Raw genomic sequence first — 14341 nt, forward strand, 5'->3', positions numbered from 1 at the left:
AAAATCCCTCAGCCAGGAAAACATCGTGGCACAAAGTGAGGATGACCCTGCTGAGGCTGCGGTGCCTCAAATATTGGATGAAGTCACCCCCTGTGAGTGGCTGGCTGAGGTGCCATCTGCTGAGGAAGTATTGAAGGCGATCCGGAGTCTGAGACCAGGAAAGGCAGCGGGCAGAGATGATCTCCCAAGCGAAATGCTGAGGGAGGGTGGCGTTTGTGCACAGACTGCCCTATATGACATCATAACAACAGTCTGGACCACTGGACGGGTTCCGCAGGATTGGAAGGATGCCCTGGTGGTCCCCCTTTTTAAGAAGGGGGACCGCACAGACTGTAACAACTACAGGGGCATCTCACTCCTCAGTGTGCCGGGAAAGGTCCTGGCAAGGATTATTCAGCATCGCCTTGCCAGGCACGCTGAGGAGAGGCTTGCGGAGCCCCAATGCGGTTTCAGGAAAGGGCGGTCCTGCACAGATGCCATATTTTCTGTCCGTCTGCTACAGCAAAGGTGTAGGGAATTCCAACAAGACCTACACCTCTGCTTTATTGACCTGGTCAAGGCCTATGATACCATCAGTAGGCCTGGGCTCTGGGTTGTTCTTCGTGCTTTTGGAGTACCTGACCCTCTGCTCACGATCATTAAGGATCTTCATGATGGTGAGCGGGCCCGGGTAAAACTACGTGGCCGGGAGTCAGAGCCATTCCCTGTTAACTTTGGGGTGCGACAGGGATGTCCTCTGGCTCCCACATTATTTAACATCTATTTTGACCACGTAGTTCGTGAAGCTTTCAATAGCTGTACCGGGGGAATCTCCATATGGTACAGATATAATGGGAGGCTGATCGACGCCCGGGTGCGGTCAAGGGATGGCTCCCTATTGCTCAACCACGTTATGTATGCTGATGGTTTGGTAATAGCTGCACATTCGGAGGAGTTGGAGACGCTGCTGCTGAGACTAGAGCGTGCCACTAAGAGGTGGGGCCTTACCATCAGCCCCACCAAAACTAAGCACCTGCCTGGGTATTTTGTACCATCGGACACTCCACCCCCACAACTCCCAATCGGTGATGGGGCAGTTGTGGAGAGAGTGGAGAGTCTCCCATACCTGGGCAGTGTGCTTATGACTGGCTCCAGTTTAACAGCAGAAGTCTCACTCCGAATCAGTCAAGCGGCAATATCTTTTCATCGGTTGCGTAACGCTGTGTGGAAGCTACCTGGTCTGTCGCTCCGCACTAAGCTACAGGTCTTCTCGGCCACGGCCATTCCCTCCCTTCTCTACGCTTGCGAAACGTGGATCCCCCTAATGGAACATCTTCGCCGGTTAGAAAAATTTAGGCTGGCCTGCCTACGATCCATCCTGGGTTTAACCAGACTGGATTGTGTGAGGAGCTCACAAATCCTTGAAAGATCTGGGCAATGTCCCATCGGTGAGCTCCTCCGGCGGGCAAGGCTGCGATGGCTGTGTCATGTAGCCCGCATGCCCAGCCACCGCATGCCGAAACAACTTTTGTTCGGCCGGATTGAGGGGGCTAAGCGGGCGCGGCACGGGATAGAGAAGAGATGGAGTGATGTGGTACAGGAGGACGTGGAGCTGAGTGGATTTGCCGATGACTGGTACCAGCGGTGTCAAGATCGGCCTCTGTGGAGGAGGCTCGTGAAGGATGCTACTGCGCAGTTGGAGGTAGTCGCCCTCCAACAACAACGGAGGGCGGAGGAGCGACGCTCAGAACAACGAGCGGAGCGCCGGGTGGCTAAAGCACAGCAGGTTGGCACAGTAGGGGGCACAGGCGGTGCATCAGCCAGTCATCTCAGTCAGTCGACCCGTGGCACCTGGGTCTGCCCCGTGACCTCCTGCCAGCGGGCGTTCGACACTTCACGTGGCCTCAGGGTGCACATGGCCTGGCACAAGCGTCGTGGTGACGTCACCGCCACTTAGTGGCGAATGGCGGTTGTTGTTGTGTGTATGTGTGTGCACGGGTCTGTGTGTCTGTGTGTGCATGTGTATGCGTGTGTCTGTGTGTGCATGTGTCTGCGTGTGTATGTGTCTGTGTGTGTCTGTGTGTGCATGTGTCTGTGTCTGCATGTGTCTGTGTGTATGTGTCTGTGTGTGCATGTGTCTGTGTGTGCATGTGTCTGTGTGTATGTGTCTGTGTGTATGTGTGTGCATGTTTCTATGTGTGCATATGTCAGGCTGCGTTGGCTGGGTCATGTAGCCCGCATGCCCAGCCACCGCATGCCGAATCAGATTTTGTTCGGCCGAATCGAGGGGGCTAAACGGGCGCGGCACAGGCTAGAGAAGAGATGGAGTGATGTGGTACAGAAGGACGTGGAGCTGAGTGGACTTGCCGATGACTGGTAACCGCGGTGTGAAGATCGGCCTCTGTGGAGGAGGCTCGTGAAGGATGCTACTGGGCAGTTGGAGGCAGTCGCCCTCCAACAACAACGGAGGGCGGAGGAGCGACGCTCACAACAACGTGCGGAGCGCCGGGTGGCTAAAGCACTGCAGGTTGGCACAGTAGGGGGCACAGGTGGTGCATCAGCCAGTCATCTCAGTCAGTCGACCCGTGGCACCTGGGTCTGCCCCGTGACCTCCTGCCAGCGGGCGTTCGACACTTCACGTGGCCTCAAGGTGCACCTAGCCTGACACAAGCGTCGTGGTGACGTCACCGCCACTTTGTGGCGAATGGCAGTTGTTGTTGTGTATGATCGACTCAGCCTCAAATGAGTACCTGATGCGATGTGTAGATATAGCCACTGGGGAGACAAAGGCGGCCGGGCGTGGTGCTGGCCGCCCACTCCCTCGTGTGCCGTGCCGGCCTTCATAGGTGCTACTCGCTAACAGCAGTTGCCCCTACAGTCTGTTACAGACAGCACTTGCCCCTACAGCCTGTTACACACAGCACTTGCCCCTACAGTCTGTTACACACAGCACTTGCCCCTACAGTCTGTTACAGACAGCATTTGCCCCTGCAGTCTGTTACAGACAGCACTTGCCCCTACAGTCTGTTACAGACAGCACTTGCCCCTACAGTCTGTTACAGACAGCAGTTGCCCCTACAGTCTGTTACAGACAGCACTTGCTCATACAGTCTGTTACAGACAGCACTTGCCCCTACAGTCTGTTACAGATAGCACTTACCCCTACAGTCTGTTACAGACAGCACTTGCCCTACAGTCTGTTACAGACAACACTTGCCCCTACAGTCTGTTACAGACAGCACTTGCCCCTACAGTCTGTTACAGACAGCACTTGCCCCTACAGTCTGTTACAGACAGCCCTTGCCCCTACAGTCTGTTACAGACAGCACTTGCCCCTACAGTCTGTTACAGACAGCACTTACCCCTACAGTCTGTTACAGACAGCCCTTGCCCCTACAGTCTGTTGCAGACAGCACTTGCCCCTACAGTCTGTTACAGACAGCACTTGCCCCTACAGTCTGTTACAGACAGCACTTGCCCCTACAGTCTATTACAGACAGCACTTGCCTCTACAGTCTGTTACAGACAGCACTTGCCCTACAGTCTGTTACAGACAGCCCTTGCCCCTACAGTCTGTTGCAGACAGCACTTGTCCCTACAGTCTGTTACAGACAGCACTTGCCCCTACAGTCTGTTACAGACAGCACTTGCCCCTACAGTCTATTACAGACAGCACTTGCCCCTGCAGTCTCATCAAGCAGGGTCCCCAACCCCCGTTACCGGTCCGCGGTGAGAGCGGTGAGTCCGCACGTGGCCCGCCCATTATTTTATTATTTACTACTTCCATCCGCGCCTCTTTCCCGCACTGCGCACTTGTCTCAGTCACAGTGTTGGTATAAAGCCCACAAGCTCTAACCGCTAGTAGCCACAATGAGTAAGCCCACAAGCTCTAACCCCTAGTAGCCACAATGAGTAAGCCCACAAGCTCTAACCCCTAGTAGCCACAATGAGTAAGCCCACAAGCTCTAACCCCTAGTAGCCACAATGAGTAAGCCCACAAGCTCTAACCCCTAGTAGCCACAATGAGTAAGCCCACAAGCTCTAACCCCTAGTAGCCACAATGAGTAAGCCCACAAGCTCTAACCCCAGTAGCCACAATGAGTAAGCCCACAAGCTCTAACCCTAGTAGCCACAATGAGTAAGCCCACAAGCTCTAACCCCTAGTAGCCACAATGAGTAAGCCCACAAGCTCTAACCCCTAGTAGCCACAATGAGTAAGCCCACAAGCTCTAACCCCTAGTAGCCACAATGAGTAAGCCCACAAGCTCTAACCGCTAGTAGCCACAATGAGTAAGCCCACAAGCTCTAACCCTAGTAGCCACAATGAGTAAGCCCACACGCTCTAACCCCTAGTAGCCACAATGAGTAAGCCCACAAGCTCTAACCCCTAGTAGCCACAATGAGTAAGCCCACAAGCTCTAACCGCTAGTACCCACAATGAGTAAGCCCACAAGCTCTAACCCTAGTAGCCACAATGAGTAAGCCCACAAGCTCTAACCCCTAGTAGCCACAATGAGTAAGCCCACAAGCTCTAACCCCAGTAGCCACAATGAGTAAGCCCACAAGCTCTAACCCCTAGTAGCCACAATGAGTAAGCCCACAAGCTCTAACCGCTAGTAGCCACAATGAGTAAGCCCACAAGCTCTAACCCCAGTAGCCACAATGAGTAAGCCCACAAGCTCTAACCCCTAGTAGCCACAATGAGTAAGCCCACAAGCTCTAACCCCCTAGTAGCCACAATGAGTAAGCCCACAAGCTCTAACCCCAGTAGCCACAATGAGTAAGCCCACAAGCTCTAACCCTAGTAGCCACAATGAGTAAGCCCACAAGCTCTAACCCTAGTAGCCACAATGAGTAAGCCCACAAGCTCTAACCCCTAGTAACCACAATGAGTAAGCCCACAAGCTCTAACCCGAGTAGCCACAATGAGTAAGCCCACAAGCTCTAACCCCTAGTAACCACAATGAGTAAGCCCACAAGCTCTAACCCTAGTAGCCACAATGAGTAAGCCCACAAGCTCTAACCCCTAGTTGCCACAATGAGTAAGCCCACAAGCTCTAACCCCTAGTAGCCACAGTGAGTAATCCCACAAGCTCTAACCCCTAGTAACCACAATGAGTAAGCCCACAAGCTCTAACCCCTAGTAACCACAATGAGTAAGCCCACAAGCTCTAACCCCTAGTAGCCACAATGAGTAAGCCCACAAGCTATAACCCCTAGTAGCCACAGTGAGTAATCCCACAAGCTCTAACCCCTAGTAACCACAATGAGTAAGCCCACAAGCTCTAACCCCTAGTAGCCACAATGAGTAAGCCCACAAGTTCTAACCCCTAGTAGTCACAGTGAGTAATCCCACAAGCTATAACCCTAGTAGCCACAATGAGTAAGCCTACAAGCTCTAAGCCCTAGTAGCCACAATGAGTAAGCCCACAAGCTCTAACCCCTAGTAACCACAATGAGTAAGCCCACAAGCTCTAACCCCCTAGTAGCCACAATGAGTAAGCCCACAAGCTCTAACCCCTAGTAGCCACAATGAGTAAGCCCACAAGCTCTAACACCTAGTAGCCACAATGTGTAAGCCCACAAACTAACCCCTAGTAGCCACAATGAGTAAGCCCACAAGCTAACCCCTAGTAGCCACAATGAGTAAGCCTACAAGCTAACCCCTAGTAGCCACAATGAGTAAGCCCACAAGCTCTAACCCCTAGTAGCCACAATGAGTAAGCCCACAAGCTCTAACCCCTAGTAGCCACAATGAGTAAGCCCACAAGCTCTAACCCCTAGTAGCCTACATGACTAAGCCGACAAGCTCTAACCCCTAGTAGCCACAATGAGTAAAAAAAACAAACGTCGTTGGAGAGCTTCCTTGAAAGGGGGGAAAGACCCAATGATGACCCCCCCTCCCACCACCCCGATACGTGACAAAAATTGTCTTCCACGAGGTTGGGGACCGCTGTCAGTTCAAGGACGTACGGGGGTATTTTTGTCTTTGTGTGTATGAACCCAAATGTTCCCCGTGTAGCCCACACAGGCTACTGGGGCAAGTGCTGTCAGCGAGCAAGTAACCTCTGAGTGGGAGGTGATGTGTGACCACCACCTGCCTTCCCGACCGTCTTTGTCTCCCCAATACTGATGTTTTCCCACACCAAACCGATTTCGATTCCTGGCTCACGGTAGTGGTGAGTCACGTGGTCTCAACCGGTCCCGGGGTCTTCCACTTGGCCACCTCCTCCGACCGCGGTGGCTAGATGTTAACTACCTCGCCTGGTGTACAGGAGGTCGTGGGTTCGATCCCAACCCTGACGCCTGCTGCTGCTGCTGTATATTTGGAGTCTGCGTCGCTCTCTCATCATCATCATCACGGTGGCTAGGAGATGTTAACTACCTTGCCTGGTACACAGGAGGTCGTGGGTTCGATCCCAACCCTGACGCCTGCTGCTGTATATTTCGAGTCTGCGTGTCTCTGTCTCATCAACATCACGGTGGCTAGGAGATGTTAACTACCTTGCCTGGTACACAGGAGGTCGTGGGTTCGATCCCAACCCTAACGCCTGCTGATGTATATTTGGAGTCTGCGTGTCTCTGTCTCATCAACATCACGGTGGCTAGGAGATGTTAACTACCTCGCCTGGTGTACAGGAGGTCGTGGGTTCGATCCCAACCCTGACGCCTGCTGCTGCTGCTGTATAATTGGAGTTTGCGTCTCTCTTTCTGCCGATGATCGCGTGTATTTTTCTCTGGGTCCTCTGTTCCCCCCCCCCCCCTCCACATTTAAATCAATATCACCACGCGTTTAGAGTAGTTGGCTGCTATACATTTCCCCATGAGCCACTTCGTTGAGCAATAATTTATGGCCGGGTCTCTTTCGAAAAATAACTCTTTAGCAGCTCAGTGGGCGTTACCTGGTAAAATAAAAAAAATAGTTGATCGTTTATTCAGGACTTTCATGATGGTGGGTAAATCTGGGTAAAGCTGCGTGGCCGGGAATGTGAGCCATTACCTCCTCTCATTGGGGTGCGACAGAGATATCCTTCGGCTGTTTAGCGTCCTCTTTTGACCCATTGGAATGTCCATCTGGTGCAGATGCAACGGGAGGACGATCGGTGTCTGGGCATGGCCATGAGGTACCGGCTCCCTGTTGGTGGTAACTCACGTGATGCATGTTGGGGACTTGTGGAGAATGTGGGGTTCCTTAGTGTAAAGGCAGCTCGGTTAAGGCAGCGGAGATCCCATGTCAAATTGTTTGAGTGTAGTTATCTCATTATCGGCTGTTTAACGTATGCATGTAGAACTTCTGTCGCAACGTATGTATCCAACCGTGCTAATCGAAGGTGTGGCAGGACAACATCACTAAACACAAAACGCAGTTCTAAAAGAAATTAGTTTTCCGTCTAGATTTGTAACGTTGTGTGTAAGCTACCGAGGCTGTTGTTCCATTAGAATCTTCGGGTCTTCTCGCCCACAGCCATACCCTCCCTTCGCTTCGCTTGCGAAACGTGGACACCTCTGAATAAACATCTGCGCCTGTTTGAAACGTTCAGGCTGGCCTGCCTACGACCTATCCTGAGTTTAACCGGACTGAACTGTGTGAGCAGCTCACAGATTCCTTGAACGACCTGGACACATTCCCCATCGGTGAGCTTCTTCGGAAGTCGACGCTGCGTTCTTTAGAACTGCTCTTTGTATTTCGTCTGTTGTCCTGGCCCCGCACCTCTGATGAACACGGTTGGCTACGTACGGTGATGCGGAGGACGTCCTACATAATTATGTACGTGTGATGTACCCCGCGTGGCCAGCCACCGCGTAATCACCAGTCTGCAAATCCTCACGGGGAGTCGTTTATCTCTGCGCGCGTGTGTGTGTGTAAATGCACGTACACACGTACACAATCTTTGGACATTTAATGTTCCTAATAGAATGCAGCGCATTAATCATTTCACATTTATCATGGGTTAGCGAAAATCACTCGTTGGAATTTGAGCACGAATTGCAATAAACCAATAGCAGCAATAAGTGTTTTCACGTGATTTATCTGGGAGCCCTTGGGCAACAGGCGTCCTTTGGACTCGGTGACTCAATTGTGTGGCCACAAAGTCTAAAATTATACTCGCTACGTTTTATTTTATTATTGCAATTATTCATGTTACTGCCCGTGAATAAACATGGGAGGCGAGTGGCAGTAATTCAGAGCGGCCCAGAGCACGCCCACTCACACGCAGTCACTGGGCGGAGGTCGCGATTCATCAACCCGGCTCCTGAAACCCCCTCCCCCCAATCACCCCCACCCTCCTTACGGTGACTACTCGCGCAATCGCGCCCTGCGTGTGATAATAATAAATTGTTAGTTATCGGATTATGTTTTTAAAAAAATCCCACATTACCCCCTGCTGTGCATGCGTTATTAAAAATAAAAATTATACAGTTTCCCAGAACTCCCAATTCTCTCTCAGCACCCCCCTACTCTCTCTCTCTCAGTGTCTCTGACTCTATCACAGGATGTCCTACTCTCTCCCACTGTCCCATACTCTTTACTAGAACTCCCAATTCTCTCTCTCTCAGTGTCTCTGACTCTATCACAGAATGTCCTACTCTCTGCCACTGTCCCCTACTCTTTACTAGAACTCCCAATTCTCTCTCAGCACCCCCTACTCTCTCTCTTTCTCAGTGTCTCTGACTCTATCACAGGATGTCCTACTCTCTCCCACTGTCCCCTACTCTTTACTAGAACTCCCAATTCTCTCTCAGCACCCTCCTAACTCTCTCTCTTTCGCAGTGTCACTGACTCTATCACAGGATGTCCTACTCTCTGCCACTGTCCCCTACTCTTTACTAGAACTCCCAATTCTCTCTCAGCACCCTCCTAACTCTCTCCCAGTGTCCACGACTTCCTCCCGGGATGCCCTACTCTCTCTCAACACCCTCCCACTCGCTCTCATGTTCTCAACTCTCTCCCAGCGTCCCCTACTCCCAGGATATCCTACTCTCTATTGGCACCTTACTACTCTCTCCCATTGTTCCCAACTCTCTCCCAGTGCCCCCCTCCGCCCCGCCCTCCCAAGATGTCCTACTCTCTCTCTCAGCGCCCTCATAACCGAAATGGGGACTATTTCTCAGAGCCCCAAAAAATAGTCGACAATTTTAACCCTAATTTTTCTGAAGAAGGCGACCTTTTTGATCATGTATTGGGAGTCACACCTGCTCATGCAATTTCCTACACCCATGCTCAAACATTAAACGAATTTAGTTTGCAGCCTATCCACGAAAGTAATGTTCTGAAACCACCGTCCAACCTCAAAGGTTCCTCCTCTACCGGAGCAGGTAGTTTTCCCGACTTTGCTCTGCTAACTGTTGGTCACCTCATATACAAACCGATAGCCCATATTTTCAACCTGTCCATGAAAGAAGCATCAGTACCTCTAGAATGGGAACATTCCTATGTCCGTCCACTTCACAAAGGGGGCCCTAAAGACGATCCAAATAACTACCGACCTATCTCAATTTTGTCCCCGTTGATTAAAATTTTTGAAAAATTATTGAATGACCAAATTAGCAGTTTCCTGTCCGACAACAATCTATTACATCAAAACCAATTTGGGTTCCGAAAAAAATACAGCATCACATCTGCAGCATTGGACTCTCTCAATCACATTTACAGTAGCCTGGATAAAGCAGTACTGTGCCTGTCTTTTTCTTGACCTGTCCAAAGCCTTTGATGCAGTCGACCACAACACCTGGCTTTGTAAACTAAGTTGCCTCCATTTCTCCAAACACGCAGTAGAATGGTTAAAAATGTACCTCTCTTCTCGCACCCAAACTGTATTCATGGATGGTTGGAGGTCAAACAGTGTTAAGATAACAAAAGGGGTTCCACAGGGTTCCATCCTCGGCCCCCACTTGTTCTCTCTTTATGTCAATGACTTTGGCACTGACCTGGATCATTCCAGGGTAAATCTGTTTGAAGATGACACGATACTGATTACTGCTGGCCGCTCTCCGGATGATGTGATTGCTAAGCTCCAGGGTGATTTCAACAAACTACAACATCAGCTAGTTGCTCTTAAACTAGTCCTGAATACCTCCAAATCCCAAGTGGCTATGCTTCACACCAGGACTAAAGCAGGAAGTTATTTTTCCCCAATTATATTGCTTAAAAAATCATCAAATAGAGCAAGTTAAGATCTATAAGTATCTTGGGGTCATCTTTGATTCAAAACTGAATTTTCAAGATCACATTGATTATATTGGTAAAAAGACAAAATTTAAAATTGGTTTTCTGTATCGACACAAGCACTGCTTCCCCCCTATGTTCCGCTTGATAAAAGCTACCATACTGCCTTTACTTGATTACTGTGACATCCTATATAAATCAGCCCCCAGTACTGTACTGAAGAAGCATGACTCAATTTATCACTCGGCCTTAAGATTTGCATTGAACTGCCCATATAGGACTCACCACTGTGATTGCTACATTGGGTCAAACTTAACATCTCTTAATGTTCGACGGCTTGTGCACCGGATTTTATTTATTCACGATGTACTTACAAAAAAATCAGCAGACTACCTGCTGGTTCTCCTCACTGTTTCGAAGAACAAATGTGACCTAAGGTCTTCGCTCATTTACCAGCTTCACATTCCTTATTGCCGTACAAAAACTGGAGGAAGGGCCTTTTCTATTGATGCCCCCAGGGTCTGGAATGCTATTGCCAATAAACTGCAACTTGAATCACTACCTTTGAGATCTTCACTGAAAACTGCTCTAGATGATCATCATTAGACCTCCTTTGCCAGTACCAAAATGTAATAATAGGGTTTTTCCCCTTTTATCTGGCAACAAAACTGAAACCTTTTTACAAGGATTCATGTCTGCATTAACCACAATACCTGCAGTCAAAATGCAAACAAAAACATACTATGATAATATATGCAGTGTCCTTGAAACTGATTGGTCCACACCAAGGGACGGCTTTCTTTTGAGCCTCTGGTCGAGCACCAATTGGGTCATGTCCCCTACTTCCTCCCGTGATGTCCTACTCCCTCTCAACACCTCCCTACTCACTCTCAACACCTCCCTACTCCCTCTCAACACCTCCCTACTCACTCTCAACACCTCCCTACTCACTCTCAACACCTCCCTACTCACTCTCAACACCTCCCTACTCACTCTCAACACCTCCCTACTCACTCTCAACACCTTCCTACTCACTCTCAACACCTTTCTACTCCCTCTCAACACCTTCCTAATCTCTCCCATGTCTTCTACTTTCTACCAGGATTCCCTACCCCCCCGCCCCCCATGTTGTCCTCTCTCTAGCACCCTCCTCCTACTCTCTCTCCCTCCTAGTGATCCCTACTCCCCCCACCCCCAGGGTGCCCTACTTTCTCTCAACACCTTCCTACTCTTTCCATGTTCTCCTACTCCCTCAGTGTCCCCCCTCCCTCCCAGGATGTCCTACTCTATACTCTCTCCCAGTGTCCCCTACTCCCTCCCAGAATATCCTACTCTCTCTATCAGCACCTTCATACTCTCTCCCACGTTCCCTACTCTCTCCCAGTGTTCACCTACTCCCTCCCCAGGATGTCCTACTCTCTGTCAGCAGCTTCATACTCTCTCCCACGTTCCCTACTCTCTCCCAGTGTCCCCTACTCCCTCCCAGAATATCCTACTCTCTCTATCAGCACCTTCATACTCTCTCCCACGTTCCCTACTCTCTCCCAGTGTTCACCTACTCCCTCCCCAGAATGTCCAACTCTCTGTCAGCACCATCCAACTCTCTCCCAGCGTCCCCTAATCTCTACCAGGGTGTCCTACCTACTCTCCCTCAGCAACCTCTCTCTATGGATCCCTGACACTCTCTTCCAGGGGGACCCGCTTTCTTCCCCCATCTCACACGTAGGCGTTGCGTCCATAGCTCATGACGCTTCCCCGCCGAGCCTCCTCAGAGCTGTCCCCAGGGCCCACAACTCGATCCACTTCCAGCAGGGCAGCGTCTGACACCCGACGCCCGGGGCCACCATTCCAGACCACCCCTGTGGGCCCCACTCCGACCTCCGTGGCCGTTGAGAAGTAGCTCACTTTGCGGAGGTCAGGGGCGATGCCTCCGATGGAGAAGGCGCTGTCCTTGCGCTGTGGCAGAGGGAGAGACACGGGGAGAGTCACGGGGACATTCCATGAATTAAAACATGTTGAACCCAGAACATCCCTTGAGATGGGATACCTCATTTACAGGGGGGTTCAGATGGGAACATGGCAAAGACAAGATGTTTGGGTCTAGAGCTAGTGCTGGGTCTAGAGATAGCGCTGCTTCTAGAGATAGCGCTGGGTCTAGAGATAGCGCTGGCTCTAGAGCTAGTGATGGGTCTAGAACTAGTGCTGGGTCTAGAGCTAGTGCTGGGACTAGAGCTGATGCTTGGTCTAGAGCTAGTGCTGTGTCTAGAGCTAGTGTTGGGTCTAGAGCTAGTGATGGGTCTAGAACTAGTGCTGGGTCTAGAGCTAGTGCTGGGACTAGAGCTGATGCTGGCTCTAGAACTAGTGATGGGTGTAGAGCTAGTGCTGGGTCTAGAGCTAGTACTGGGTCTAGAGCTAGTGCTGGGTCTAGAGCTAGTGCTGGGTCTAGAGATAGTGCTGGGTCTAGAGCTGGCGCTGGGTCTAGAGCTAGTGCTGGTCTAGAGCTAGTACTGGGTCTAAAGCTAGTGCTGGGTCTAGAACTAATGATGGGTCTAGAGCTAGTGCTGGGTCTAGAGCTAGCGCTGGGTCTAGAGATAGCGCTGCTTCTAGAGATAGCGCTGGGTCTAGAGCTAGTGATGGGTCTAGAGATAGCGCTGGGTCTAGAGATAGCGCTGGGTCTAGAGATAGCGCTGGGTCTAGAGCTAGTGATGGGTCTAGAACTAGTGCTGGGTCTAGAGCTAGTGCTGGGTCTAGAGATAGTGATGGGTCTAGAGATAGCGCTGGGTCTAGAGATAGTGCTGGCTCTAGAGCTAGTGCTGGGTCTAGAGCTGATGTTGGGTCTAGAGCTAGTGCTAGACTAGAGCTAGTGATGGGTCTAGAGCTAGTGCTGGGTCTAGAGATAGCGCTGGGTCTAGAGATAGCGCTGCTTCTAGAGATAGCGCTGGGTCTAGAGCTAGTGATGGGTCTAGAGCTGATGTTGGGTCTAGAACTAGTGCTGGTGTAGAGGTAGTACTGGGTCTAGAGCTAGTGCTGGATCTAGAGCTAGTGCTGGTCTAGAGCTAGTACTGAGTCTAGAGCTAGTGCTGGTCTAGAGCTAGTGCTGGGTCTAGAGCTGATGCTGGGTCTAGAGCTAGTGCTGGGTCTAGAGTTAGTGCTGGGTCTAGAGCTAGTGCTGAGTCTAGAGCTAGTGCTGGGTCTAGAGCTGATGCTGGGTCTAGAGCTAGTGCTGGGTCTAGAGCTAGTGCTGGGTCTAGAGCTACTGCTAGGTCTAGAGCTAGTGCTGGGTCTAGAGATAGTGATGGGTCTAGAGATAGCGCTGGGTCTAGAGGTACTGCTAGGTCTAGAGCTAGTGCTGGGTCTAGAGCTGATGCTGGGTCTAGAGCTAGTGCTGGGTCTAGAGTTAGTGCTGGGTCTAGAGCTAGTGCTGGGTCTAGAGATAGCACTGGGTCTAGAGCTAGCGCTGGGTCTACAGCTAGTGCTGGGTCTAGAGCTAGTGATGTGTCTAGAGCTAGTTCTGGGTCTAGAGCTAATGCTGGGTCTAGAGCTAGTGCTGGGACTAGAGCTAGTGTTGGGTCTAGAGCTAGTGCTGGGTCTAGAGCTGATGCTGGGTCTAGAGCTAGAGCTGGGTCTAGAGCCAGTGCTGGGTCTAGGGCTAGTGCTGGGTCTAGAGATAGCGCTGTGTCTAGAGCTAGTGATAGGTCTAGAGCTAGCGCTGGGTCTAGAGCTAGTGCTGGGTCTAGAGCTGATGCTGGGTCTAGAGCAAGTGCTGTGTCTAGAGCTAGTGATGGGTCTAGAGCTAGTGATGGGTCTAGAGCTAGTGCTGGTCTAGAGCTAGTGCTGGTCTAGAGCTAGTGCTGGGTCTAGAGCTAGTGATGGGTCTAGAGATAGCGCTGGGTCTAGAGCTAGTAGCTAGTGCTGGGTCAAGAGCTAGTGATGGGTCTAGAACTTGTACTGGGTCTAGAGATAGTGCTGGGTCTAGAGCTAGTGCTGGGTCTAGAGCTAGTGCTGGGTCTAGAGCTAGTGATGGGTCTAGAGCTAGTGCTGGTCTAGAACTAGTGATGGTTCTAGAGCTAGTGCTGGGTCTAGGGCTAGTGCTGGGTCTAGAGCTAGTGCTGGGTCTAGAGCTAGTGCTGGGTCTAGAGCTAGTGCTGGGTCTAGGGCTAGTGCTGGGTCTAGAGCTAGTGCTGGGTCTAGAGC

The 14341-nt window shown here is 51.1% G+C and overlaps 1 protein-coding gene and 1 long non-coding RNA gene across 2 annotated transcripts in view; one reads left to right on the top strand and one right to left on the bottom strand.

Moving 5' to 3' along the window:
- Positions 1-14341, top strand: part of LOC142906430 (uncharacterized) — a 114288-nt gene that overhangs the window by 30383 nt on the left and 69564 nt on the right. The gene's annotated exons all lie outside the window — the stretch shown is intronic.
- Positions 7866-14341, bottom strand: part of LOC116957863 (claudin-7-like) — a 28982-nt gene continuing 22506 nt past the window's right edge. Inside the window, exon 6 of the mRNA XM_076054140.1 lies at positions 7866-12103. Within this exon, the coding sequence (XP_075910255.1) occupies positions 11864-12103 (240 nt within the window). The 3' untranslated portion in view covers positions 7866-11863. The remainder of the gene's footprint in view (positions 12104-14341) is intronic.

Source organism: Petromyzon marinus, chromosome 64, assembly GCF_048934315.1.
Source record: "Petromyzon marinus isolate PM22_M1 ecotype Great Lakes invasive population chromosome 64, UKy_Petmar_22M1.pri1.0, whole genome shotgun sequence".
Classification (NCBI taxonomy): domain Eukaryota; kingdom Metazoa; phylum Chordata; class Hyperoartia; order Petromyzontiformes; family Petromyzontidae; genus Petromyzon; species Petromyzon marinus.